The following is a 25,928-nucleotide window of genomic DNA, read 5'->3' on the forward strand; positions in this document are numbered from 1 at the left end:
AATCCTACTTTTAGCCTCCGTGGCGCATGCGCGGCCCCGCCCCGACGCCCCGCCCCCTCGGGCTGGCGGGCGGGGCTCGGCGTGTAGTCCGTGGGTTCGCGTCCCACCTGCGGCCGCGGCGCGCGCTCGGACGCCCTCACGGCCCCGCCACCCCACGCGGGGTCCCAGCGTCAGGGTATTAACGCCGCTCTTTGAGCGCATCCTACATTGGCCAGCACGGGGTTAGCCGCTTCCCACAGGCGGCCGGACTCAGCCGTCGCCCAGTTTCTCAGACGAAGAGGGACGCCGCACCCCGAGCGTTGCCCCCTGGTTGAGAAGCGAGGACTGGCCGTGACCGCGCGCCCGTAGGCGCCGCTGCTTCGGGAAGATAAGGCGGGTTCTGCCTAGCGCGCAAACGATAAGCGCGAGCAGCGCCGAGCCGCGCGCCCCTGCGGGGCGGGGAGCACGACGGGCCCCGAGGTGGCCGCGCAGGAGCCGGGGGAGCCCGGGCTGGGCCAGTGGCCGTGGCAGCTGGCCGGCCGTCGTGTCGGCGCTCCCAGCGCGGCCTGGCGGCCCGACCCTGGGCATGGCGGGGCTGGAGGGGACGGAAGGGGCGCCGCGGGCTCCCCTCTGCAGGCTGGTTCACACGGAAGGACGAGGCCTGGAGCAGAGGGAGTTAATTCCAGGTCCCCCCACCGGCGCCGCCTGCCCCGCGGGAGCGCTATAAAAGCTGGGCGGTAAGCTGAGGGGTGATCATTAGCTAAGGGGCTAGCGTCCTTGGGTTTGAGGGGCCGGGGATGGGAGGGAAGGGGTGTTGTGTGTGCGGCTCCCGCCCTCGGGCGCTGACCGCCGCGGACAGGCTAGTGTCGCCCGGCCAAGCTGCCCTGCACGCAGAGGGCGAGGGGGACCGTGGGGAGGGCGGGAGGCGGCGGCTCACCCGCGACACCCGTGCGCTCTCCTGGAAACCGACTCGGGAGCCGCGCGGGGATTAATAGGTAACCTTGGAGTCCTCGGGAGAGGCAGTCGGCGCCCCTGGGCCTGCGCACTGCACGACTCTAGCTTCTGACCCCTCAGTTCTTCCTCTTGCACCCTCCTCACCGTCCCACCAGCAGTGGGCGGTTTCCCCTTCAGACCAGGGTCCGCCTAACTTGCCCCCCAAACCCGTGCTGTCCGCGAACGCTGCGCGCCACAGCGAGGGGAGGCTGACACCCAGCGGCCAGGGGACGCAACTGTCCCTGGCCGCCGCGGGAGAGTGAGGGTCACCCGGGCAGCGGGGGCTAAGCGGTAGGCTTCCCAGCCCGGGCCTGCAAGGAGCTGGGGGAGGACTGGGGGAGCTGCACGAGGACTGTGACAAGCCTCTTGGCCTCAGGAGCCCCGGGGCGGGCCGGGAGGAGAGTGGCGATGGGTGACTCAACAGTTCCTAAGCATCACTCGTGCAGAGCGCCAGAGAGGCAGGTAAACACGTCGGTCTCTGGCCAGAAGCAGCCAGTGAGTGGCTCCATGGAAGGAAGAGGGTCTGGACCGTGGGGTCCTGACCCCCGGCTGGGGGCCCGGACTTTGGGGGCCTTGGGTGAGCGACGGGTCCCGCCCAGCTCTTCCCAGAAAGGAGTTGAGGGCGGAGAGAGTGCTGAGGTGTCCGCCCCAAAACGGGGGAGCCCAAAACGGGGGAAAGTGGGGACTCGGGTGAACGAGGTCGAGCAAGCCAGGGCGGCTGGGGACTCCGTCGGCAGTCGGGAGGCGCCCGCCCGGGGAGCCTTGGCGACGGCGGTGGCCCCGGGACGGGCCGCCATCCCCACCACGTCCACCAGAGCCGGGCGGGGCCCGGGAGGCCCCAGGGAGAAGGGGCTCGCGCCCTGCGCGGCTGCGGCGCCGGAGGGGCGGGAGCTGGCGGCCGGGGCGGGGCGGGGGCGCGGGCAGCGGAGGCGGGGAGGACGGGGAGGAGCGAAGGGGCCTAGAGGGCTCCGCGAAAACTGTGTGTCGCTGGCGGCCGGTGCGAGAGGTATCCGGGTTGGACCGGCCCGAGTAGGAACTCTGTTCCCAGAACAGCCCGAGGAAGCAGCCTAGAGGGCGGACAGACCGACGGCAGGGAGGACCAGCATGTCCCTGCTGCTGCACCCCGCCCCGCCGCTGCTGCTGGGAGCCACGCTAACCTTCCGAGCGCTCCGGCGCGCGCTCTGTCGCCTGCCCCTGCCCGCTCACGTGCGCGCAGACCCCCTGCGCACCTGGCGCTGGCACAACCTGCTGGTCTCCTTCGCCCATTCTATTGTATCGGGGATCTGGGCGCTGCTGTGGTGAGTGAGCGACTTGGGGGTGCGGGGGTTAGTGAGATGGGCAGGGGCTCCTGCGAGCGGCCCCCGAGTTGCTGTCCCCATCAGTCGGGCAGGCTGAGGCCATGCTTCTCACCTGATTCCCAGCCAACCAGCAGCAGCTCCGGGAAAACCCAGGCACCTGGTTTTCGGCCAAGCCCCTCCTCAGCCCCAGCCAGCCAATAGCGCAAGCCCAGACTCCCCTGGGACTGGCTCGGGGAATGTGGGAGGTGAGGGTCTTTGGGGGTGCCGACATGAAGAGGGTCTCCCTCTTTCCCTCCCAGTGTATGGCAGACTCCCGAGATGCTGGTGGAAATCGAGACAGCATGGTCGCTCTCTGGCTATCTGCTGGTCTGCTTCTCAGCAGGTAGGTCTTGCCCAGGAAGTATTTATGGGCAGGGGAGGAAGAAACTTTGTTCAGGCCCCTTCACGATCTCCCCCCGACCCCGACAGGGTATTTCATCCATGACACAGTGGACATCGTGGTTGGTGGTCAGACCAGAGCTTCTTGGGAATACCTCGTCCATCATGTCATGGTGAGTGAAGCGCAAGGTAGATTAGCTTCTTGCCCAGTTTTTATGATCCCACGAGGGAGGTTGTGTCTTCACCCCAGCCCATCCCTTTGCCCTACTTCCCTTGCTAGGATGCTCCAGGTTGGCACTGTCATTGGTTGCTGGTTGAGGCCTGCAATCCATAGCCTCACCCCAGAGGGCTGAGAATGGTACCCAGTGCCAGCACCTGTGGGCAGGGACCCAAGTGTAACCATGCTGAAGGGTGTTCTTCACCCTGGGCACTGCCAACCCCACTTCAGGGCCCTGGAGCTTGCAGGAGCCTCCACCCTGGGTCACCCACTGACTGCTGTCTCCTAGGCCATGGGCGCCTTCTTCTCGGGCATCTTCTGGAGCAGCTTCGTTGGCGGGGGTGTCTTGACACTGCTGGTGGAGGTCAGCAACATCTTCCTCACCATTCGCATGATGATGAAGATCAGCAACGCACAGGACCACCCTTTCTACCGGATCAACAAGTATGTCAACTTGGTCATGTACTTCCTCTTCCGCCTGGCCCCTCAGGCCTACCTCACAGGTTTCTTTCTACGCTATGTTGGCCAGAGGACTCTGGGCACCTTCCTGTTGAGCATCCTGCTCATGCTGGATGTGATGATCCTCATTTACTTCTCACGCCTTCTGCGCTCAGACTTTTGCCCTGAGCGTGCACCCACGCGGCGCCAAAAAGACAAGTTCTTGACTGAATGACCCAGAACCTAGGAGTTGTGTCAAGGGGCAGCAGCAACAACCTAGAACGGGACTCAGCCCCACATCTGGGTGTCCTGGCCACCTTGAGCCTGCACCCACACGATTGAAAACACTGATGAAAGCACTCCTCTGAAGTCCTTGTCTTTTCTTGGGCAAGGGGTGAGGAAAGCTGACCGACCGGTTGGACTTGGTCGTCAGGTGTGTGAAGACAAGACTACCAAAACGCCAAGTAGCCCACAATGGATACTCATGAAAACTAGCCCTTGCCCAAGCCTCTTCCAGGGATAAAGGGACTGGATAAATAGCATATCTCCCAGCCTCGAGGTTCTAGAATGCCCTTAAAGTCTGAATAACAAATGTGGTGAGAGGCCTGAGGGCTCCAGCAGGATAAGTGGATCAGAAGTCTTGGGCCATCCTGTGACTCAGTAGGCTGTGATATCCCAATCCCAGCACGTCCCCCCCGCCCACAACCCAACCAGAGTGATACAAAACCAAGAAGCATATGTATGGTGAAAAACATATATTTAGATAAGAGAGAGAGCTGGATGCAGTTTAGATGATCCCAATCTGAAAAACAAAAGAAAGCTTTGTTACTGGAGCTGCAATGTGAACATTAAGCTGGGAGATCTTATTTTAGGGACAGGGGCGCAGTCAGTCAGTCAGGACTCATCAGCAAGTCAGGCTTTGGTCACTCACAGGCATCATTTGCACCCAGGGGAGTCACAGAATTTGTAGGACAGGAAGCTTACTTTGTTGGCAACATCCAGAGCATCATAATCGGGAGCCAACCGCACGTACGCCTTCTTTTCTCCATCGGGCCTGGGGAAGAGAAGGAAGCCTTAGTCCTGCTGGCACAGCCCTGTCACACCTGCCCCTGGTCTCCTGGCGCATCAGTGGTTCCTTTGTTCAGGTCATTCTTTTCCGAATAGTGAATTTTCCATCATTTGCGCAGACAGGGCTAGGGAAGCCACTTCTCATGGGAAATGCCACAGGTCATTTCGAGACTGAAACCCAGGTACTCTGGCAAACTTTCACCTCAGTGAAGAAAATTAGCACTGCTCCATAAGCCAAGTCCTAGCAATCTCCCCAGGTCCACCCTCCTTAGAAACCCTGACCCCCACAGCAGCAGCATCCAGGGACTTTATGTCACACCTATGTACTTGTTCAGGGTGCAGCCCCTCCAGGTACCTGATCAGGGTATTGACTTTGGCCACATCAATGTCATAGAGTTTCTTCACGGCTTGTTTGATCTGGTGCTTGTTGGCCTTGACATCCACAATGAACACCAGTGTGTTGTTGTCTTCTATCTTCTTCATAGCGGACTCTGTCGTCAGGGGGAACTTGATGATGGCATAGTGGTCAAGCCTGGGGGGAGTCAGAATGGAGTCACCTGGACAGGGCCAGCAAAGACAGCACAGACAGCAGTCCCTGTCCTGGAGCTAGGGCCATGAGAGCCTGGGTGCATCAGACAATGAGGTGCAATCATCTTCATCAGACTTTGGTCGCTAAATAATGTCATCATGTGCACCCTGGGCTGAGCCACCAGCCGGCGGCAGGCCCCTGGCCCATTCGGTGTCACTCAACTCTCTTACAAGCCTTTAAGCATGCTTCCATTAGCACATGCACAGGCTGGAGTGTCACTGGAAGCTGTACCCTTGCCCCTCTGCAGTCAGTGAAAACCCACTCTGCTCCAGACATCAGCTAGAGTCATTTATTTATAGCTCCAGCTCAAAGTGGCCTAGGCATAACTTTCCTCTCTGGCATTCAGAAAAGCCAGAACACCCCAATCTTTTGTCCCCTTCTCCCCATGTCTCCCTCAAGCACAGTGTCAGAACTTTGGAGCAAATGCAAAAAAACTTCTATAGATTGTTGGTCAGCTACTGCTGCCCAGTAAGAACTGATTCCTCACTATCAATCAACAACTGATCTACATCTTCACCTTTTAACACTGGTAACTACTGTAACTACTTAAACACCATGAACAAGACACTGAAACTCCCAAGAAAATGGCCTTTCCCACGGCAGCCACGAGTGCATCAATAATTAACCCGAAAGCTAAGCTGGCCCAGGCGGCTCCAGCCAGTCCCCCTCACTGTGGAGTCCAGCGCGCCGGGGCAGTACTGACTTATTCCTCCTGGGGGCGCTCTTGCGGGGGTATTTGGGCTGCCGGCGCAGGCGCTGCGTCTTGGGCCTCCGGAAGGTGGGCGACGTGCGGATCTTCTTCTTCTTGTGGCTGTGGACACCTTTCAGCACCGCCTTCTTGGCCTTCAGGGCCTTGGCTTTGGCTTCGGCTTTGGGAGGAGCGGGAGCTGGAAGAGAACGAGGGTGCGGGCCTCAGACGGGGCCACTTCCGTCTGCGCCCGGTGGCAGGCGCCGCGTCCGCACGTGCATCAGCGGTTCCTTTGAAGACATCATTAGGCTTCAGGAAATCCAAAAAACAGCTTTCCATCATGTGCACGATGCGGGGAGCGAAGGCGACGCGCGAGCCCCGCGCCAGCGGGCGGCCCAGGCTGGCCGGATCGCGGGCTGGCAGTTGAACACGTCGCCCCGCGGAGACGCCGGCCGACACCCGCGTCCGGCACCAGGGCCGGCTGCCCAGCCCGCCCGGCTCGCCCGGCTCGTCCCGCCGGCCACCCTGCCTCCCCGGCCACCCTGCCTCCCCGAGCCCCTCTCCCCGAGCCCACGCGGCACACCCCACGCGCCCGGCCGCCCACACCCGGAGCGCCGCCGAAGCAGCCCGCTCAGCATCCAGCCCAGCCGCCGTCCTCCTAGTCTGCGGGGATCCCAAGGAAGGCAACCACGACCCCGAGCTCCGGGACACACACACACCTTCCTTCTTCGCCTTCGGCGCCATCTTGGTAAAAAGGGTTTCTCAGGGCTCTTCCCATGGGCTTATAGAGCCAAGTCTCACAGAGGACTCGCGATATCCTTATACTCAGCGCTGATTGGACAGGCTGTGGCGTGGCGCCTTCTGGGAATTGTAGTCAGCTGGTTTCCTCCTGAACGGGACAGAGCCTGAAGACACTCCGCTCCCCGGAAGGCGAGAAAACTTGGAAATGGCGGGTTCTGCAGACGTCTCCGTCGTCGGAGGCCTGTGGACGGCTGGAGCGAGGCGGCTTGCAGTCCGACCCCTTGTCTAGAACAGTTAAGAGTCTCCGGGAAAAGAGACCCCGCGACGCTGTCAATGCTGCAGGGAACACTAGGGTCGGAATGGCTGCTGATAGCATCTCCATCAGACGCACGTGTGGAAACTGTTGACGTTATCTTCACAGGTTTTTAAACAGATACATAAACGTTGTGCTAATTTATAAGGCGCCAGGTCATGTTGGGATACATGCATGCCTTGCGCAGTGTCCAGTCAGGGTGAATACAGCTCTCTCCAAACAAGCAGCGTTTCCTTAGAGCAGAAGCATTCAGAATCGCAGCTTCTGAGTTATAGAATAGAATAGTTACCGGCTCGGCGACAGGACCCCAGAACTTCTTAGTCCTGATTGCTACCCACTGCCCTTCGCTAGCTCCCTCCCATCCCTGCCTCCCACCACCCCTTCCCAGCCTCTGGCAATTCCCTGAGGTGAGGCCATTTTAAACATTTTTCGGGAGGTGGGAACTCCACAAGTGAGTGAGATCGTGGGATTATTTGTGTTTCTGTGGTTTGTTTCACCGACCATCCATGCGACATCTGTGGAAATCATGTTCAGAAAGGAATGCAATTTACCAACAGCATGGCAAATTCAGTCCAGGGTGTGTCCTGGGGGGTATCTGTGGGGCCCACTTGTCCTGTTCCCCCTTGTCATTTTTTTTTCTATTGAGGTTGCAAGCGCCCGAGCACAGGCCTGCCCAAGATTCGCGGGTTCCCCCACACCCCTCAGTCCCCGGTTCCCCGCTGGTCTTCAGCTCCAGATCAGTTCTTCACACTCAATTCCAGAAGCAGCAGGGCAGGCCAGCACACAGGGGGACAGGAGGGTGGCCTGTCAGGATCCGGTGTGAAGCCGGGTGACCCTTGAGTCCTGAGACGGGTTGTGTGCTCTCCTCTCTTCTACCCGGCCGAGAGGAGAGGAAAAAAGGAAAAGTTTTCTGCTTTTTTTTTTGGGGGGAGGGGGGGTCAGGATAATAGATGCCTTGTACCAGAGACCGATATCCCAGAGGAGCCCACCGCAAAGGGCCCAGTCGTCTGCTCGCTTGGCCTGCAGCGGTGCCACCCCCCTCCGTCTCCAGGCATTTGGACGACCGCCCTTGGTGGGCACCCCATCCCGCTGCCCTCCCCCGCGCTCAGGGCAGCAGGGCGAGCAGGGGCAGACTCCATGAGTCACGTCCCTGGCCTGGAGTCGAGGAGGGAAGCGCCGCCTCTCCTCGGGCCCCTTCTCTCCCCCTCTCCCCCCTCTGCGGGTTCTGGCCAGGCCAGATGCTGCGCAGCAGCCACCGAGTCTCCATCGCCGAGCCGGAGGGGTAAGGGTCCCCGGGAAGGCGCGGGGTGTGGCGGGGAGCAGCCACAGGGATCCCCCACCTGGACGGGCTGAAGACCAGCGGGGCACAGGGGACTGAGGGGCGTAGGATGCCGGCAGGGCCGGAGCCCAGGGGATGGCGGCCCGAGAGGGGCAGGGGGCGGCCCTTCTTCAGGAATTTCCGGGGATCGGGTTACAGCGTTCGCCCATCCCAGAGCCGAGGGAGATGCGGGTGGGCCGCGCGGCTTCCCCCCCCACCCCCCCGAACCTCTCGCCCCTAGCGGCCCACACTGACCCCGTGTGGCCGGGCCGCTTCAGCCCCGAGCGGTCGTCGGGTCTCCGCGTTCCCGGGTTGTTTGTGGGGTCTGCTCGGGCCCGGCCGGTCTCTCCCTCCCCTGACTCTTAGCCCCCCGCTGGCTGCCGAGGGGTCTCTCCGCCTCGAGTCGTCCTAGGGGCACCCCGGATCCCAGTGATTGTCTCCTCCCCGTGGCCCGCGGTGGTCGTAGCGTCCCCGAGGCTGCGGGCTCCCGTAGATTCCCAAGCTGTAGTCGGTTCTCCACGGGCCTGGCGGGCCGGGGCGGATCCTCAGGGTGGCCCCCAAAACCACAGACAAGATGAACATTCTGGCCCCGGTGCGGAGGGACCGCGTCCTAGCGGAGCTGCCCCAGGTAAGGCCACGTCGGGTTTCGGGCTTCAGCTGGGTGTGGGCAGGGCGGAGGTGGCACCAGACCAGTTAGAGAATTGGGCCCAGCCCTGCCACCCAGCTAGGCCTGCAGGCTCTGGGTGGTCCTCTCTGCATCACCGTTCCCTGGCAGACTGGCCGTGGAACCAGCTCCATTCTTGCTTACCCTGCTCCCCCAGTGCCTGAAAAAGGAGGCCGCCTTGCACGTGCATAAAGACTTCAACGCCCGGGTCACCTGCGCCTGCCAGGAACACCGGACAGGCACCGTGGGGTGAGTTTGGGGACACCAGAACAAGGAAGCATCCCAGAAAACCTTGTAGTCGTTCGTGAGGGTATACCCTCTCCTTTGGGCTCCTGTTTCAGCTCTTGTCAGCTGTTGCTTTTTTCAGCTGCTCTCCTATCAACAAAGTTGTGTCCTGTGAGGCTGTGGGGAAAAGTGACCCCTCTTTGCCTGCTGTGGAGAAGGGGGCCCACGTGGGGAGTGCTCACCTGCCCAGCTCCCCAGGTAATGGATCCAGGTGGACCATGGCCTATGGCCCTGAGTCTCATTGTGGGTTAGAATAGCCATTGCTGGATAATTGCTGGTACCATTCATTGTGCACCTACTATGTGCTAGGCAGTGTTGGGGACTATTACTGTCTTTTGTTACATGGAAAACACTTGGGGTGCATGGTTATTGCAGAAATGTTAAATGCAGAAGGGAACGTGTTCTAAACTATATGACATGGAGGGCAGGCATCTGGCACAGAACATGCATGGAGGCCTGTGTTATGTGTGCTGGTTATAGTCTTGGCTGCTCCACTTTTTTTTGTTCTTTAGATTTATTTATTTTTATTGGAAAGACGGATAAGATATACAGAAAAAAGGAGAGACAGAGAGCTAGAAGTTTTTCTAAATGGCAACAATGGTCAGAGCTGAGCTGATCCAAAGCCAGGAGCCAGGAGCTTCTTCTGGGTCTCCCATACAGGTGCAGGGTCCTAAGGCTTTGGGCCGTCCTCCACTGCTTTCCCAGGTCACAAGCAGGGATCTGGATGGGAGGAGAAGCAGCCAGAACATGAACCGTTGCCCATGTGGGATGGTCTAAAAATCTGTAAATCTGCCTTTCCAAAACAAATAAAACAAATAAATCATTTTTAAAAGAAAAAATAGTAACTATATTTAATTTTAACCTTTATAACAGCACAATAAAATTATATCAAATGTTCACTAGGAGCTGTTGGAAATGAAATTCAGAGAAGCTAAGGAACTTGTCCAAAGTCATGCAGTCAGTGTGAGAGCTGCAGTTCTGACCTGTGCTTGACGCTGAGGCAGGAAACACCATTCCCTCCAGACTCCTGGCTCGGGGAGCTGGTGCCTGGGAACCCTTGCTCCACACAGCCTGCCTCCCACCCAGTAGGGGGCAGGCTTGCTTTCTGCCCATTAGGTGGCATTAACACTCCCTAGGTGGGGGAAGAGCTGTTATCCACTCTTACCTCCAACAGATTTAAGATCTCCAAGGTCATTGTGGTGGGGGACCTGTCCGTGGGGAAGACGTGCCTCATTAACAGGTAAGGAGCTGCTGGAGCTGGGCTGGGGGAGGGTGCTAGACTGGCCAGGGTGAGGCCCAGGCCAGAGCATCCGGTGCTTTCTCAGGTTCTGCAAAGACACCTTTGATAAGAACTACAAGGCCACCATCGGAGTGGACTTCGAGATGGAGCGATTTGAGGTTTTGGGCGTTCCCTTCAGCCTGCAGCTGTGCGTGCCCCTCCACCCCAGCACCCACGTCCCTGCCCCCCACCCCCTTGGCCCTCACACCTGTGCTTCCTTCCTCCCAGGTGGGATACTGCCGGACAGGAGAGGTTCAAATGTATTGCGTCCACCTACTACCGAGGAGCTCAAGGTAAGGAGGGCGAGATGGTGCATGTGGGCCCACTCGTGCCTTTGTCCTCTGCCACTGTGGGGATCGGGGACTGGGGACAGCAGAGTTATCCTTGACCACCTTTCTGCCTCTTCTCCAGCCATCATTATTGTTTTCAATCTGAATGATGTGGCTTCCCTGGAACACACCAAGTACGTGAGGATGCTGGAACGTGTGGGAGGTTCTGAGAAGGAGGATGGGCAGGGAGGACAAAGAATGGAGCTGGGACCTGAGAGGGCACGAGTGGGCATGTGGTGGGTGCCCGGGGCCCCAGTGGGGCTGCCCCAACCCCAGCTCCTCAGCGTCCCTGTGTACGGCAGGCAGTGGCTGGCTGATGCACTCAAGGAGAATGACCCCACCAGGGTGCTGCTCTTCCTTGTGGGTTCCAAGAAGGACTTGAGTGTGAGTGTGTGAGTGGGGGGGCCTGCCCAGCCTGGTGAGGGGCCTCCTTTCCCCTCCGCATCTGACTGACCTTTCCACAGACTCCCGCTCAGTACGCACTCATGGAGAAGGATGCGCTCAAGGTGGCCCAGGAGATGAAGGCCGAGTACTGGGCGGTCTCCTCTCTCACTGGTGAGTTGGGGGCCTCAGGCCCCTCCCGTGCCCTCCTGCCAGCCTCTCCTCTCACTCCCTCATCTGTAGCCATGTACAATGTCTTCAGCCCCAGCACGGCCCCTCAGGACCCATCTGCTTCCCATGTCAGGTGAGAACGTTCGAGAGTTCTTCTTCCGTGTGGCCGCCCTGACCTTTGAAGCCAACGTACTGGCTGAGCTGGAAAAATCTGGAGCCCGGCGCATTGGGGATGCCGTGCGTGAGTGCCCATCTGGTTTAGGGCGGTAGGGAGCCAGGGGGCCCTGGGATTCCTGCTGCACGTCTTTCCCCTCTTCCTCAGGCCTCAACACTGACGACAGCAACCTCTATCTGACCACCAGCAAGAAGAAGCTTGCGTGCTGCGCCTGACGAGTAAGGGCACTGCTTAGAGACTGCCCACCCCGGGGCATCGTGGCACCCTGACTCCCTTAGGGTGCCTGTGCTGGTTTTCTAGACCACAGAGCTGCCCCTGGGGGCAGTACCCCTGGAGGGTTTGCTGGGACCATGCTAATAATTAATGCTTCCAGGCACCATGCCAAAGACTGGATGCCCTCCTGGATCTCCAGGGGCTGCGTGTGTATGCATGCGTGCAGGGCCGTGTCCCTGCATGCCTCGCAAGCCCAGCCCCACACTGTGCCTTATGCATTAAAACCTCTGAGTTAGTAGCACTTTGGGGACTGGAGTCCTTTGTCAGGCCTGAGGGATATGGAGTTAGGCAGGGCTGCTGGCTGCTGGGGAAGCTATTCCTGGGCCACCTCCCTGGCTTTGAGTGCGGCTCAGGCTGGCTGGGAGGTCAGATGGCATATTTGGTCCACCGTTCAGAGGGGCTTAGCAGGCTGCAGGAATCCTTTTCCTAAATGTCTTTCTATGTAATGCTGGTACCTACTTTCCACTATTACACAATTTTTAAAAAAAGATTTATTTTTATTACAAAGTCATATACAGAGAGGAGATATACAGAGAGGAGGAGAGACAGAGGAAGATCTTCCACCTGCTGATTCACTGCCCAAGAGGCTGCAATGGCTGGAGCTAAGTCAATCTGAAGCCAGAAGCCAGCAGCTCTCAGGGTCTCCCACATGGATGCAGGGTCCCAAGGCTTTGGGCCGTCCTCAACTGCTTTCCCAAACCTCAAGCAGGGAGCTGAATGGGAAGTGGGGCTGCTGGGATTAGAACCAACACCCATATGGGATCCCAGCACATGCAAAGTGAGGACTTTAGCCACTAGGCTACTGTGTTGGGCCCTAGATGATTTTTAAAAAACACTTCTCTTGCCTTTTCTTTGCATAAATACAGTTAGCTCTGAGGGGGAACACCACGTTGGACGCTTTGGGATTCATCACGTGGCCCAGGGAAGACAGAGAGCTGGCCCTCAGGCAGCGACCCTGCTGGGGTTAGGAGTGTTTGTGTTTAACTGTAAACTCTCTCCATGAGGAAGTGTGACTAAGACCTTGGGTCTTGGTTAACACACGACCCAGACCCCCAGATTGGCTGGACATTCTTCAGACAAAGGGGCTGCTGTGGTTTTCTGTCATCTGAGGAATCTGTGGAGGGCCACAACTAGCGGGGACCTGTCCAGTGCGTGCTTGGTTTGGCGGTCACTCCCGCCACTGTGCACCATCAAATCTCCCTTGCCTTCCCATGCCTGGTGCTGGGAGGGGTCTGGCAGTGCCTCCTGCCTCTCAGGAGCAGAGCCAGAGAAGAGCGAAGGTTGGGATGAGGTGACCATGACGGCTGTGGCAGCAGGAAGGAGCGCCAAGGATAAACAAGGCTTCCACGGGGTCTTTGCTCTGTTCTTTGAGGCGTATCCTGGCTGTGGAAACTGGTGCCAAGAGAAATGCAGAGGTGTGGTGTGTGGAATGCCAATGATATGGCTGTAACTTTTTCTCCATTCTGTAATAGCTAGGTCCCTTCACTCTTGCCTTGCATAAATCCTGTTAACTCTGTGTGCCCTGGGAGGCCTGTGTGTGGAGTGCTGGTGTGGCTGGGGTGCAGGGAGCTTGTGGTGTGTGATGTGTGAAAGTTCCTGAGTGCACGCTGTCTTCGGTCTGGGTGGACGAGTGTGTGTGTGTGTGTGTAGGGTTTTTTGGGGCATGTGCAGAGTGTGTGCTGTGGTTCAGATGAGGGGGTGTGTTATGACTTGGAGCCACCATGAACGCAGCCAGTGGTGCTCTCTGCACAGAGGGACAAGCCTACGGAAATACCAACGAGCTCTGACTGGGCACTGCTGTCTGCAGGCATGCTGGCCTGGGTGCGAGAAGGTTCGCGGGGAAGAGTGGGAAGTCCCACTGAGGGAGCCGCTGTCCCAGCATGGATGGGAGCCGGCACCCCCGGCCTCACTGAGGTGTTCCGCCATGGACCCGCGCGGCGGCAGAGCGGACTCCATCACGGCCCACGACAGGCGTGGCCCGAGGCGCGGCGGGGCGGGCGAGCGCGCGGGCCCAGTACGCTGGGGGCGGGACCCGACCCTCAGGGGGCGGGGCCGCGGCCAGGGGCGGGGCCAAGAGCGGGGGCGGGACCCGATCCTCGCGGCAGCGGCCAGGGGCGGGGCTGAAGCCGGGGGTCGGACTGGCAGCGGGCCGCGGCGCGGAAGTAGGGATGGGAGTGAGGGCCGGGCCCGTGAGGTAAAGGGAGGACTGGGCTCGAGGGGCGCGACGGCAGCTGGGAGGTCCCGGATGAAGAACGCGGCTGACGCTCAGAGCGGGCGGGGAGAGCACGCGGCCGGAGGCGGGGAGAAGGCAGGCGGGAGGGGCGGCGGCAGCATGAGGCTGCGCTAGGGGCCAGCCCGGGGCGGAGCGAACGGTGGAGTGTTGGCGGGGCCGAGGGCTCGGCCGAGCTGAGCGTCGAGGAAGCGGCTTAGAGAGGAAGCCGTCCGGGAGCGATGTGGGCCAGGACGACGCTAAGGATTGAGAGGTGGACGAGGGCCGATAGCGAGTGCAAGGCCGGCGGCTGGGAGAGCGAGAGCGGCGGTAAGGGGCGGGCTCTCGGGGAACCGTGGGCCAATGGCAGAGGTCGGAGCCGGGCGGGGCGGGGCCGGGGTCGGGCACTCGTGGGGGGTCGGGCTCTCGGGGAGTCGTGGGCCAATGGCTGAGTTCGGGGCCGGGGCGGGTTCTCGGGGAGTCGTGGGCCAATGGCTGAGGTCGGGGCCGGGGCGGGTTCTCGGGGAGTCGTGGGCCAATGGCTGAGGTCGGGGCCTGGGCGGGTTCTCGGGGAGCCGTGGGCCAATGGCTGAGGTCGGGGCCGGGGCGGGAGCCGGGCCGCAGCTGCGGGCCGTGCGGTGGCCGTGTGGACGCCGGCCTCGCCGCGGCCCTCGCGGTCCGTGGCCCGGTGGGCGGTTCCATCGGCCGTGAAGGCGCGAAGGAGTCGGGTGGGGGTTCCACGCCGTGACATCACAATCGCCTGCAGGTGGGGGCGGGGCGGGCCGCAGTCCCGGGAGACGCGGGCGGGTCGCCCCTTGCTCTCTTCCTCTTCCCTCCCCTTCCTCGGCTCTCACCTCCCCTTCCTTTCTCCCCTCCTCCCTCCGGAGTGGCTACTCTGGCGCCCGCCCCCCGTGCCTGAAGGGCTGGGGCCTCGGGCCGCGGGACGGGGCGGAGTCTGTACAGATGAGCATCACCTGTGAGTTTGGGTGAGGCCTCCATGTCCTGCCAGGGGAAAACCGGACTGCTTTTCAAGCTGTCACCTGCCGTTCAGGAGCCAGTGTCCTCCGAGTCCTGCTTGGGTCACTGCGGCCTCGGGAGCTCAGGGCCGAGCTTCAGCTGGAGCTCGGCTCTGCTTGCGGGGACGCTGCCTTCCTCAGCCCTGAGTTACTGAATCCTGGACTTCCCCAACTCCCCTTCCAGACAGCTGACGGCTATCGGGGCTGGTTGGGGGCAGGGTGGAGAGCCAGGTCAGACGGAGTGAGAGGCGCTTGCACTCTGGAAGCAAGCTGAACGTGGTCTTCTTGAGTTTGCGTGTGTGTTTCCCCAGCCAACAGTAAGTAACATGGACTGGGGACCGAGCAAGACCCTCCCCTGCCAGCTGTTAACTCGCCTCTGGAGACAAGTTCTTCACCCTGAGTCTGTGTTCCCATCCACCAAATGGTGGGGACCGTAACGGAAGCCTGACGGTGTGTGTGCCAGGTGTGACGTGTGCATTCTGGACCGGTGCTCTGTCCCTGGAAAAGCCCCCAGACAGTGAGCGTCTCACTGTGGCTCTGCTCACATGTCCATGCAGTCAGCCGACATGCACTGAGCGCTTGCCACACGCTGGGCTTTGTGGATGCAGAGGCGGATGGAATACCGGCGTTTACCATAATGCTGAGTGTCATGGGTGCCAGCTACCGTGGCAGGGCAGCGGAACCCAAGACAGGTATGGCTGCTTCCGCTTGGATACCGTTGTCTTTCCAAGACAAGCAGGTGTTTCTGGGGAGGGAGAGGCAGGTGAGAGGAATGGAGGGGTGAGGAGGAGTGACACCTGTGAAAGTCAGACTCTGAGGGGGCGGGGGAGGGACCCTCAGGGTCAGGAATTATGTCCCTCCCCCCCCCAGATTTATTTGAAAGAGTTAGGGAAAGGACAGAGAGAGATATGTCTTTCATCTGCTGGCTCATTTCCCTTCTGAAATGATTGCAGTGACTTTAGCTGGACAGAAGGCAGTAGCTTTCTCTGGATCTCCCACGTGGGAGCAGGAGCCCGAGGCCTTGAACCATCTTCTGCTTTCTCAGTCCATTTGCAGGAAGCCGAATCGAAGTGGAGGAGCTGGGACTTGAGCCGGCACCCATGATTATATTTGCAAGTGCAACAGGTGGCAACTTTACCTACTAACCCACAGCCTAGGAGTTTGTATTTCTTTTTCTTTTTTTTAAGATTTATTTTTATTTGAAAATGTTACAGAGAGGAGGAGAGACAGAGGTCTTCTATCGGATGTCTCACTCCCCAAGTGACCGCAATGACCGGAGCCAAGCCAATCTTGAGCCAGGAGCCTCTTCCGGGTCTCCCACATGGGTTGCAGGGTCCCAAGGCTTTGGGCCGTCCTTGATTGCTTTTCCAGGCCACAAGCAGGGAGCTGGATGGGAAGTGAAACAGCTGGGACACGAACCAGTTCCCATATGGGATCCTGGCGAGTGCAAGGCGAGAACTTTAGCCACTAGGCTACTGTGCTGGGGACAACAGTTTGTATTCATGAAGCAAGTGAGATGCTAATAAAAAGGGTGTATGTGATGAACCAGCTTCATTCTAGAAAAGTAATGGCTGCTGTGTGGGGATGGGATGAGGTCATGAGATAGGGAGGCCAGGCAGCAGGTTACTGTGGCTGTCTAGGTCCAAGCTGGGTGATTGGCACAGACTGCGGGCAACGCTGATCATGAAGTGGCTGCGAAGTTAAGGGGAAGGACGATTCCTTGATTTCTAGCTGTGGTGTCAGCTGTTTTATGAAATGGAGGCTATAAGAAGATGAGGTTCACGGTTCAAGGGGCGGGGCAGGAAAAAGATGGTAGAGTCCTGTGGGGCATGGCAATTTTTTAGTCTGTTTTGTTTTTTACTTGAAAGACAGACTTAGAAGAGAGAGAAGTCTTCCATCCTCTGGATCACTCCCTAAATGACTGCAATGGCCAGAGCTGGGCCATTCTGAAGCCAGGAGCCAAGAGCTTCCCCTGGGTCTTCCACGTGGGTGTAAAGGCTGAAGCACTAAGGCCATTTCCACTGCTCTCCCAGGCCATAATCACAGAGCTGGACAGGAAGAGGATCAGCTGGGACACAAACCAGTCATCATAAGGGATTTTACCTGCTTATGCCATGGTGCCTGATCTAGTACATACTGATCTTAAGATGTTTGGGGCCTGTGATCGTACCATGACATAGCCAGTTTAACTGCTTCTTGCAGTGGCGTCATCCCATAAAGGCACCACTTTGAGTCCCAGATGCTCCACTTGCATCATAGCTAAAGTGGGAAACCAGAGGAGGATGGCGCAAGTGCTTGGGCCCATGCACAGACGGAGCCCCAGAAACAGCTCTCGGCTCCTGGCCTTGGACTGGCTCAGTTCCAGCCATTGTGCCTTCTGGGGATGGAAGATCTCTCACTGTGACTCTGCCTTTCAAATAAAAGTATAGATCTTTTGTTATTATAAAAACATAGATCTTTTATATAGAGACTTTTATTATTTATTTGGGAAGGCAGATTTAAAGGTCTTCTGTTCGCTGGTCCACCCCCCCAAGTGGCCGCAAGTCAGAACCAAGCTGATCCGAAGCCAGGAACTAGGGGTCTTATGGGTCTTTCACAGGGTGTAGGATCCCAAGGCTTAGGGCTGTCCTCCACTGCCTTCCCAGGCCACAGGCAGGGAGCTGGATGGGATGTGGAGTAACTGGGACACGAACAAGTGCCCATATGGGATCCTGGCGCATGCAAAGTGAGGATGCCACTGAGCTATCGTACAGGGCCCAAAAAGCTGTTTGGGACCGTTCAAGAGAATACTGGATATTTGCTTTGGAGACGCAGTCAGTATTACAGCCCTACTTTTATTTATTTATTCATTTTTTAATGGGAAAGTCAGATATACAGAGAGGAAGTTCTTCCGTCTGATGATTCACTCCCCAATGACTGCAACGGCCAGTGCTGTGCCAATCCAAAGCCAGGAGCCCAGATTCTCTTCCAGGTCTCCCACACAGTTGCAGGGTCCCAAGGCTTTGGGCCGTCCTCCACTGCTTTCCCAGACCACAAGCAGGGAGCTGGATGGGAAGTGGAGCTGCCGGGATTAGAACCGGCGCCCATATGGGATCCTGGCGTGTGTAAGGCGAGGACTTTAGCTACTAGGCCATGGTGCTGGGCCCAGCCCTACTTTTTTTTTTAAGAGTTATTATTTATTTGAAAGGCAGAATTAAGAATCAGAATCTTCCATCATCTGTTTCACTCCCCTACTTGGCTGGAGCATCCAGGGCTGATTCAATCCAAAGTCTGGAGCCTGGAGCTTCTTGCAAATATCCGACATGAGTCAAGTTCCCTGAACACTGGAGCCATCTTTTGCTGCTTTCCCAGGAGCATTAGCAGGGAGCAAGGTTGGAAGTGGAGAAGCTGAACTGACTTGAACTGGTACCTATGGGACACCAGTGTTGCAGGCTTAGTATGCTATGCCACAGTGCTGTCCCCTAGAAACTAGATAGATGTCTGCTATTTTCTTTGTGGATGTTGAAACCATGGAAATAGATGATGCTTCTAGGAAATGTGTGTGTGTTGTTAATCTCCCCTTTATGGGGTATGACCAAGAAAGAGGCAAAGATGGCAAGAAGGAACTAAAGAGCCATTCAGAGGAATGAGATGAGATGTCTGTCATGGAAGGCCCTGGAACATGGTGTAAATGGAGACTGGTCAGCCGCATCAAGCAATGAGGGGAAAAGGAGACTGCTAAGATGGACACTGCTGGTGGCCTTGGGTGGGTGGCAGCAGTGGGCAGATAGCCTGCTTGGAGAAAGAGGTGAGGACCCGGAGCTTGCTGGAAGAGGGGCTGGCCTCCCTCACTGGTGCCTGGGACATAATGGGTATTAGAAGGCAGGGACAAACGGGGTGGCCGAGTGTTCTGTTTGAAGACGTTCCTAGTCTCTAGGAAAAGCCTGCAAAGGAACGATTCTGGTGGGAAAGTGTGTGCTGCTGCTTGGCCAGGAGGATGGGAGGTGTTGGTGAGGAAGGAGCAGCTGCAGAGTGCGTGGGGGAGATGAACTGCTGGGAGGGACAGCAGCTGCACAGGTGTTCCCAGCAAGTGCCTGGACTGCGGGAACAGGAGCGCAAGCTGACCGGGGGCTTGTGGAATGCTGCTTGGGGCCCGTTGAAGGCCCTTAGCAATGATCTTCCTCAAACAGGGCTCGGATTCAGTGTGTCAAGGGAAGGTGGCCGACTCCCCTGTCGGTGCTGACAGCTAGGGAGCTGGAGGTAGAGCAGGGATCCTCTGCCCAGGCTCCACACACCTGGGATCGTGGCTGGAGCTGCCACTTCTGGCTTAGGCCTTCCTCACTCCTGTTCTTTACCCCGACTCCCATGATGCTCCTTCCAAGAAGTCCTCCCTGTTCCCCGTCACTGCCTTGGCACATCCTGCCAGGTCGTCCTGGCCGTTCTTTCTCATTGGGTAGCCGCTTTGCTGTCTGGGACTTTTCCTGCATTGTTCCCCAGCGACCAGAGCAGCTTCTGTGGTTTAATTTTCTGCATCTCCAGGATGTGGGAAGGGATGAATGGCAGGTGGAGGGGCTGCCGCCCACTGCCCTCTGTGCTCCCTCAGATGTAAACAGGCTGCCCAGCTGGAAGAGAGGACATCCACCAGCTAGTGTGGCATCCAGCACCGATGCATCTACTTTCTCCTCTGAAGGTGGGTCGGGGGCGCTCTGGGCCTGGGGATCGCCACCCCTCCCTTGGTTAAGCTGCCCCTGGGAAAAGGCTGGCAGGGTATGTTTATTCGTGGGCAGGGAGGGAAGTTTTGTCGTGGTGTGTCAGTAACTGGTGCCTCTCCCTCAACCACTTCATTTTCTTTTAAAGACTTATTTATTGGAAAGTCAGATAGATATACAGAGAGGAGGAGAGACAGAGAGGAAGATCTTCCATCCTATGATTCACTCCCCAAGTGAGCGCAACGGCCGGTGCTGTGCCGATCCGAAGGCAGGATCCAGGAACTTCTTCCAGGTCTCCCGCATGGGTGCAGGGTCCCAAGGCTTTGGGCCGTCTTCGACTGCTTTCCCAGGCCACAAGCAGGGAGCTGGATGGGAAGTGAGGCTGCTGGGATTAGAACCGGCGCCCATATGGGATCCCGGTGCGATCAAGGCGAGGACTTTAGCTGCTAGGCCACGCTGCCGGGCCCCCTATACTGCATTTTTGAGTACAGGAGTCTCTGAGATGTGTGACTTGAGTCGAGTCCTCCCAGCAACCTTGCTAACTCTGTCGCTACCACCCCATTTTGTTGTTAAGGAAACAGGCCTACGTCATAGGCAGTGAAGTCAGACCTGCACCCTAACCTGTCTCCCTCCAGTTCTGGGAACTCGCCACTTGGCTGAGACCAGAGGTGGTGATGGCCTGAGGTTCCGCTCCTCAGGCCCTGGTGTCCCTGGGGGTAGGGAAAGTGCCCAGGAGGAGACCTAGAGCCAAAAAGGGCATTTCTGGAAGCTTCCAGCCTTGTGGTGGGGTGGGGAACGAGGGAGAAGAGCTTCCTCAGAGCAAGTTGCTTCTCACGCCACTGGCTTACATATGCACGGTCTGGGTGAAGTCTTGGCTGGTGGTCAGCAGCAGGCTTGCCTGGGTCTCACCCCTCCTGAGCATGGGCTCAAGGTATAGTTTTTGTAGCCTTTGCAGAGCCTCTCCAGGCTGCCCACTTTATCGGAGGGCCAGGGGAGCCTGCAGCAAGCCCCTGGTCCTCTACACAGGATGCTAGGAGAGGTGCGTGGAGTCATCTGAAGGGCAGCTTAGAGGGACAGCCAGGGCAGACAGGGATCTGCAGTAGCAGAGATCTGGGGTACTGTGAGGTAGAGGTGGGACCTTTTTTCAGGGCTCAAGGTGGCCATGGGAAAGCAGCGGGCAAGGAGGAGGCAGCGCCGGAGGAGCATGCGAGGGCTGGCTTTGCCAGCAGAGGCTGCAAGGGTCAGACGTGAGCTGGTGTGGGGGTTCCCCAACCTAGCTGTAGTGTGGGCACCCTCAGAACAAAATGAAATGGCTGGTGTCACAGGATGAGAAGGGGGACCTCCTGAGGATGTCCTATGTGCTGGACAGGACGGCAGACCCAAGGGAGTCTGCAGGCACAGCAGACAGCAGAAGGGCAGTGCCCAGCCCTGGAGGTACTGCTGGGCTGAGCTGCCACTCCTAAAGTAGAACAGGGGGAGGCGGGGTGAGTGGCAGCTCCAGGCCCCGCCCCGCTCCAGGTGACTGCAAGGAGACGGACAGGTGCTGCTGCAAACACCAGCAGTGCACGGCGCACATCATCCACCCCTTTGACTACGGCCACTGCAACCTGCACCTACATGCCATCAACCACTGCGACTGTGATGCCAGGTGGGCGCCCAGGCCAGCTGTCACAGAGGGGTCCCTCTCAGCCTCTCATTTGCTTCCTCAGCTGGCTGTGCTATTCTAGCCTGCTTGGAAGCCTTACAGTGCTCCGTGAGCAGTGGGGAGGTCTTAGGAAGTCCAGGGTGAGCTGGAAACCTGCTGTTTGTTCAGGCTTCTGGCTCTGAGCCTTGGGGGTACACGGGGTACAGGTGGCAGGCTGAGTCCTGTTTGTGGCAGGGTGAAGGATGGCTCAGAGAAGTCCAGCAGCAGCAGCAGCTCCCGAGACCCAGGCCCAGCCCGCTCCCGCTCCCGCTCGGGCTCGGGCTCTGGCCAAGGCCCGGGTCCTGGTCCAGGCTCGGGTTCTGGCTCAGGCCCAACCTGCTGCAACATCATCAAGACTCCCTGCTTTGAGCTCATCCCGGAGGAGGCGTGCGTGGAGCAGATCTGGTATGGCTGGTGAGTGTGGGCAGGCCAGAGTTTCTCTCCTGGGGAGTTCCCCCCCCCAACACCCAGTAAGCCTTCTCTTCCTGCCCTCCCCCACCCACCTCGTGTCCAGGTGTAAAAGCTACCGGCCTGTGTCTGTGGCAGTGATTCACCATCCCATACGTCATGAGTGTTTGGCAGATGACCTAAATGAAGAGGATGACAGCAAGCCCCCCATCCCAACCCAGGTGGGGCCCACCACCACACCTGCTGACACATGTACTGTCACGGTCACCAGTGTGCCCGACACGCCAGCACCCATTACCATCTGGCGCTCAGAGAGCCCCACAGGGAAGAGCCCGGGGGGCAAGGCGACCAAGAAAAAGAAGAAAAAGGAAAAAGACAAAGAGGAGGAGACAACGGATGAGAAGACAAAGCTGAAGAAAAAACCCAAGAAAGGTAAGCTGACTAAGAAGAAAAGCCCAGTGAAATCGGAGTGTTCGCCTCCAGATCTGACTCGATCTTTAAGCCCAAGAGACTTGGCCAGGATGTCTGAGTCCAGCCCAGAAAGCCGTGAAGACCTGGAGAGTGAGGAGAGTTACACTGACCGGGGACAGGGCGAGCCCTCCAGCGAGGACATGGTACAGTCGTCATCGCCCAGGAAGAAAGACAGGAATGGTGCCCAGGCTAAGAAGACTGGGGGAAAGACCATACAAGCCAGGAAGGTGAACAAAAGGAAATCCCCCCCTGCATCCACCCCTACCCTTAGCTGAGGCCAGGGAAGCCAGAGTGATGAATAAATGCCATCAAGCCGGTAGCTGACCCCTGCTGTCCTGTCCCACCACATGGGCCACTGCTTGGGGGCATGGAGTGGGTTCTGGGTACAGTCAGAGCGGAGGGGCTAGGTAGGGATGCCAGGAGTCTCCAGGGGAAGGTAGGTAGATGAGAAAGAAAGGGCCACATTTCTTTGCAGTATTAGGACCTGGGCAGAAAAGGACATTTAGGCTGGGGTGAAAGGGAGGGCTCCCTGCAGCCCACCTTTCAGACACTCTGGAGATACCCCTAATAAACCTGAGCCTTTGACCCAGTGTGCCTGGCTTTCCCTCTAATTGTACCTGGGGAAGATCCCCCTCCCCCAGACACACCAGCTGCTGCTGTCGTCTTCCTGCTAGACTCCTGTAGGCCTTTTGTGCCAAGGGAGTGAGTGGAACTGAGTTCCCTGGCAGTGGACTGGCTCCTTCCCCCAGCTCTTGCCCAAATTCCCACACATGGTGACCTCTTCTGACTTCTCTTGTTTTTCCCAAGCAGAGCAAAGTGGAGGGCAACCTCACTTTCCCAGCACCACGCCACAGAACTGTGAGAATGAAGAAATGGGTAGATCAGGAGTCCAGGGCTGAGGGAAAGGCCTGGGGCCAGGGAGGGAAGCAGGTATGGGAACAGGTAAGTGTGGGGTCCAGCTGGGAGAAGTGGAGGGGACTGGTGCCAGGGATCAAGGTGAGAATCCTGAACTCTGCAGGATGCCAGAGGGACTGGCAGGGTAAGGTGACCAGGCCGCTTTATACAAGGGATGTGACAGCACCCTGAGGTGCCAGGTTCCTGGCTGAGGCCTCACCTGCAGCAGCCCCCGTCTGAAGGCATCAGACCCTCACCAAGGATGGCAGGCAGGGTGGGGGTGGCGTGGGTAGCTCTCTGAGGTCAGATGCTGCTCTGAAAGCCACTCTTCAAAAACTGCAAGTTGGAGACTGAGGCGAGGGCTCTGTAGAAACACTGTTTATTCAAAGGACAGGTAGGGAGCGTGACAGCAGGCGGGGAGGACAGGCAGGCAGGGCTGGGCAAGTCAGCATTGCTCCTGGCAACCCTGCTCTGCTCCTGGTCACCCAAGCTGTTGGCATCACAGTCAAAAATACCACCCCCCCACGTCCCTTCTGCCCCAAACTGAATAAATAGCATCCCTCTCTCCCAAGACCAGGGGAGCCTTGCGTGCTGAGCCTGCTGCCCATCACAGCACAGAGTAGCTGAGGGCAGAATCTCACATGGCTTGTAGGGAGTAAAGCACAAAACTGCTCCACCCTCCTCCTCCCTGCCACACTACCCCAGCCTGGTCCCTGCACAGGTGCTTGGTGAGGCTCTAGAGTGCAAGAACTGCTGTCTTGCATCCACTGAGCTCAAGTACACAAGACCATCCTGCTTGACACCCATCCAGGCTGATCACCACGCCATGCCATGGAGGGTGAGGCAGTGGACAGCCAGGCTTCTTGCAGCCTCAGAGGTAACCGGAGTCCAAGGAGCAGCCCCTACCGATCCATCTCATCTAGAAGCGGGGTGGCATCGCCGGCAATGGACATGGGCGTGCTTTCGATCATGGGGCTGGGGGAAGGCCGAGGTGTCAGCCGCTGCTTCTGTTTCCTCCGCTCTGCCTCCTTCTCCTGTAGCCACTGTTCTGCCATCTTCCCCCAGTCGATAGCTGCATGGCTGTTGGACCTGGGAGGAGAAATAGATGGACTTGGAGGCTGGTACTCTGGGGCCTGCAAGGCAAGTGCTCTCAGAAACCAGTGCCTGAACTTGTAGCTGGCAGATGAGGAATGGCACTAAGCCCTCAGATACTTACTTTGGCTGCTGTTGCCTTTGCCTGGAGCTGGAAGAGGGCTGCGGTTGGGCCTGGGCAGTCTGCGGGGTGGTGCTGGCCTGTAGCTGGTGGTACTGGGGGGTGGTGATGGGCTGGCTTGGGGTTGTGTACGAGTAGCTGGGTGTCATCAGTGGTGTGGCCACTGGTTGCTGAGCTGGCGTAGGGAATACCTGGAATGGTGTGGAACAATTCAGTTTATCTGGGTTTGGGCCTGTCTGACCCTGTTGCTTTTTGATAAGCTGTGAGGGAGTGGTCGGCAGAGCATTCCAGCTGCCCCTCGCCTCGGTACAGTGTGGTTCTGGGAGCAGGGAGAATGGTGCTTGGCACTCAGTAGGGCCCCCAGTCCTGCACACCATTAGTTTCCTATGGCTTGTGGGAAATTAAAGCTTTCCGAAGGACTCTGAGGGAGCTAAGGTCCTCTTTTCTCGGCTGCCTAAAAAAGGCCTGTGTGGGGACAGTTCCCAAGGCCAGGGAAGCTCCATCAGTGTCTAGACAGCCCATGTGGAGGGTGCAGCCGAGGCCAGACTGGGGGACCCCTGGCCCCTCCACACCCTGAAAAGGGAGCCCCTTCCCCAGCTACATACGTGGTAAGCACTGCTGCCCCCTCCACTGCCACCATAGCCATACTGGCTGGAGGCCCACTGCGCTGGGGTGGCATTGGGGTTCTGCCCTTGTCCTGTGACAGCAGCGATGGCACTGAACATCTGTGAAGTCATGTTCTGGGGCAGGGCGTTCACAGCTCGTGTCAGATCTGTAAGCATGTAGAAGTGGAATGGGCATGTTAAAGGCTGAAGTCCCTCTGGCTCCATACCTGTTACCCCAGTTCCAGGCCCGAGCACCTCACCTGCAAGGTTGATGTTGGCCGGGGTAGCGCTGATGGAGGCAGGGGTCCGGGTCCTACTGCTGCTGGGAGTGATACCTAGGGGAACGGCTACAGTCAGTCACGTCCCTCCAGAAACCTAGTGTTGGCTTCCTAGGTCAGAGACTCTGAGGAGATTCTGAGGTAGGTAGAGAAAGGAAATGGTGTGCCCTAGCACAGGGGAGAGGGGGCTATCTGATGTGCAGCCCCTGGGGGAACAGTAGGATAGCTGAGTCCCAGCCTGTCCTCACCCTTTGTCCCAGACGGCCCTCTGCATTCCTCCAACCACAGCGCTCAAGTCAGGCGACAGTGGAGCTCACCTGGCACTGGGTCTTGGTAATGATCCTTAAACCACCTGAAGAGGCCATTCACTGTTGGGAAGATCTGACCCCGGTACCGGAATCCTTCTGGAGTCACTGTTACATATTCGATCCTGGGATATTAGAAGGAAACATTTGTCAGAAACCACCTGGAGTCAGCTGTGAGGATGCAACCAGAACAAATGTCTACCATGTGAAATAGCCAAGCAGAGGTGACAGCCCTGGCCCTGGAAGGGGAGGTGTCACTGAGGGGAGGGGTGAGGCATGTGTAACAGTGAACGCAAGGCCAGATTCTTCAGCACACCGGGCACTGGGCTGCAGTATGTGGTGCAGCACACAGCAGGTAAAGGGGGCACTGCAGTCATGCAGTATCAGAGAGGAGCAGCCTCCCGGGGGCAAGCTTGTTGTCACTTCTGAGGTCAACAGCGTTTGTGTGCGAGGATGGGCTCTGGGTCAGACCCTGGTGTAATTTGAGCTCTGCCACTTACCACCCCTGTGGTTTTACACCAAGTTACTAAACCCAACTCTCCACTTCATTTGTAAAACGAGGAAAACAGCACCTGAGACA

The 25,928-nt window shown here is 58.2% G+C and overlaps 5 protein-coding genes and 4 non-coding genes across 18 annotated transcripts in view; 3 read left to right on the forward strand and 6 right to left on the reverse strand.

Moving 5' to 3' along the window:
• Positions 1 to 475: 475 nt before the first annotated feature.
• Positions 476 to 3,662, forward strand: TLCD1 (TLC domain containing 1). 3 transcript variants are annotated; one of them, XM_041000986.1, is made up of 5 exons: positions 637 to 716; positions 2,021 to 2,270; positions 2,570 to 2,652; positions 2,739 to 2,821; positions 3,155 to 3,662. In XM_041000986.1, the coding sequence occupies exons 2-5, from the start codon at positions 2,077 to 2,079 to the stop codon at positions 3,536 to 3,538; spliced, it is 744 nt and encodes a 247-aa protein (XP_040856920.1). In that variant the 5' UTR covers positions 637 to 716; positions 2,021 to 2,076; the 3' UTR covers positions 3,539 to 3,662. The 3 variants fall into 3 exon arrangements, with proteins under 3 accessions (XP_040856922.1, XP_040856920.1, XP_040856921.1); XM_041000987.1 differs by having other exon boundaries at positions 658 to 716; positions 2,026 to 2,270; XM_041000988.1 differs by lacking the exon at positions 2,021 to 2,270 and having other exon boundaries at positions 476 to 716.
• Positions 3,663 to 4,050: 388 nt separating this feature from the next.
• RPL23A (ribosomal protein L23a) lies at positions 4,051 to 6,468 on the reverse strand. The gene is made up of 5 exons (XM_041000990.1): positions 6,368 to 6,468; positions 5,664 to 5,847; positions 4,727 to 4,903; positions 4,288 to 4,357; positions 4,051 to 4,105 (listed from the first exon to the last, which is right to left on the reverse strand). The coding sequence occupies exons 1-5, from the start codon at positions 6,390 to 6,392 to the stop codon at positions 4,091 to 4,093; spliced, it is 471 nt and encodes a 156-aa protein (XP_040856924.1). The 5' UTR covers positions 6,393 to 6,468; the 3' UTR covers positions 4,051 to 4,090.
• On the reverse strand, positions 4,183 to 4,250 carry LOC121170565. The gene has a single exon (XR_005885992.1). It is a non-coding gene; the product is annotated as a small nucleolar RNA Z17 (small nucleolar RNA).
• LOC121170559 lies at positions 4,424 to 4,488 on the reverse strand. Its single transcript, XR_005885986.1, has one exon. It is a non-coding gene; the product is annotated as a small nucleolar RNA SNORD42 (small nucleolar RNA).
• Positions 4,997 to 5,067, reverse strand: LOC121170564. Its single transcript, XR_005885991.1, has one exon. It is a non-coding gene; the product is annotated as a small nucleolar RNA Z17 (small nucleolar RNA).
• Positions 5,924 to 5,996, reverse strand: LOC121170560. The gene has a single exon (XR_005885987.1). It is a non-coding gene; the product is annotated as a small nucleolar RNA SNORD42 (small nucleolar RNA).
• Positions 6,469 to 7,670: 1,202 nt separating the features above from the next.
• Positions 7,671 to 11,810, forward strand: RAB34 (RAB34, member RAS oncogene family). The gene is given in 12 exon segments (XM_041000610.1): positions 7,671 to 7,924; positions 7,927 to 7,984; positions 8,570 to 8,648; positions 8,842 to 8,933; positions 10,144 to 10,209; positions 10,295 to 10,396; positions 10,477 to 10,541; positions 10,660 to 10,711; positions 10,880 to 10,961; positions 11,042 to 11,132; positions 11,263 to 11,370; positions 11,452 to 11,810. Coding segments are annotated over 12 exon segments (948 nt in total). The 5' UTR covers positions 7,671 to 7,839; the 3' UTR covers positions 11,520 to 11,810.
• A 2,157-nt stretch (positions 11,811 to 13,967) lies between these two features.
• On the forward strand, positions 13,968 to 22,892 carry PROCA1 (protein interacting with cyclin A1). Of its 7 annotated transcripts, none has more exons than XM_041001701.1 (6): positions 13,968 to 14,116; positions 19,385 to 19,471; positions 21,009 to 21,138; positions 21,370 to 21,395; positions 21,486 to 21,588; positions 21,689 to 22,892. In XM_041001701.1, the coding sequence occupies exons 1-6, from the start codon at positions 14,029 to 14,031 to the stop codon at positions 22,326 to 22,328; spliced, it is 1,074 nt and encodes a 357-aa protein (XP_040857635.1). In that variant the 5' UTR covers positions 13,968 to 14,028; the 3' UTR covers positions 22,329 to 22,892. The 7 variants fall into 7 exon arrangements, with proteins under 7 accessions (XP_040857635.1, XP_040857633.1, XP_040857637.1 ...); XM_041001702.1 differs by lacking the exon at positions 13,968 to 14,116 and adding an exon at positions 14,660 to 14,762; XM_041001699.1 differs by having other exon boundaries at positions 21,370 to 21,588.
• Positions 22,893 to 23,310: 418 nt separating this feature from the next.
• The window catches only part of SUPT6H (SPT6 homolog, histone chaperone and transcription elongation factor), a 38,843-nt gene continuing 36,225 nt past the window's right edge, over positions 23,311 to 25,928 (reverse strand). For both annotated transcript variants that reach the window (XM_041001695.1, XM_041001696.1), the window contains 5 exons: positions 25,361 to 25,473; positions 25,026 to 25,100; positions 24,766 to 24,932; positions 24,164 to 24,351; positions 23,311 to 24,036 (listed from right to left, as the gene is read on the reverse strand). In XM_041001695.1, coding sequence (XP_040857629.1) covers positions 23,850 to 24,036; positions 24,164 to 24,351; positions 24,766 to 24,932; positions 25,026 to 25,100; positions 25,361 to 25,473 — 730 coding nt within the window. In that variant the 3' untranslated portion in view covers positions 23,311 to 23,849. The remainder of the gene's footprint in view (positions 24,037 to 24,163; positions 24,352 to 24,765; positions 24,933 to 25,025; positions 25,101 to 25,360; positions 25,474 to 25,928) is intronic.

This window comes from Ochotona curzoniae, unplaced genomic scaffold (genome assembly GCF_017591425.1).
Source record: "Ochotona curzoniae isolate NIBS_2020 unplaced genomic scaffold, NIBS_Ocur_1.0 scaffold_2453, whole genome shotgun sequence".
In the NCBI taxonomy this organism is placed as follows: domain Eukaryota; kingdom Metazoa; phylum Chordata; class Mammalia; order Lagomorpha; family Ochotonidae; genus Ochotona; species Ochotona curzoniae.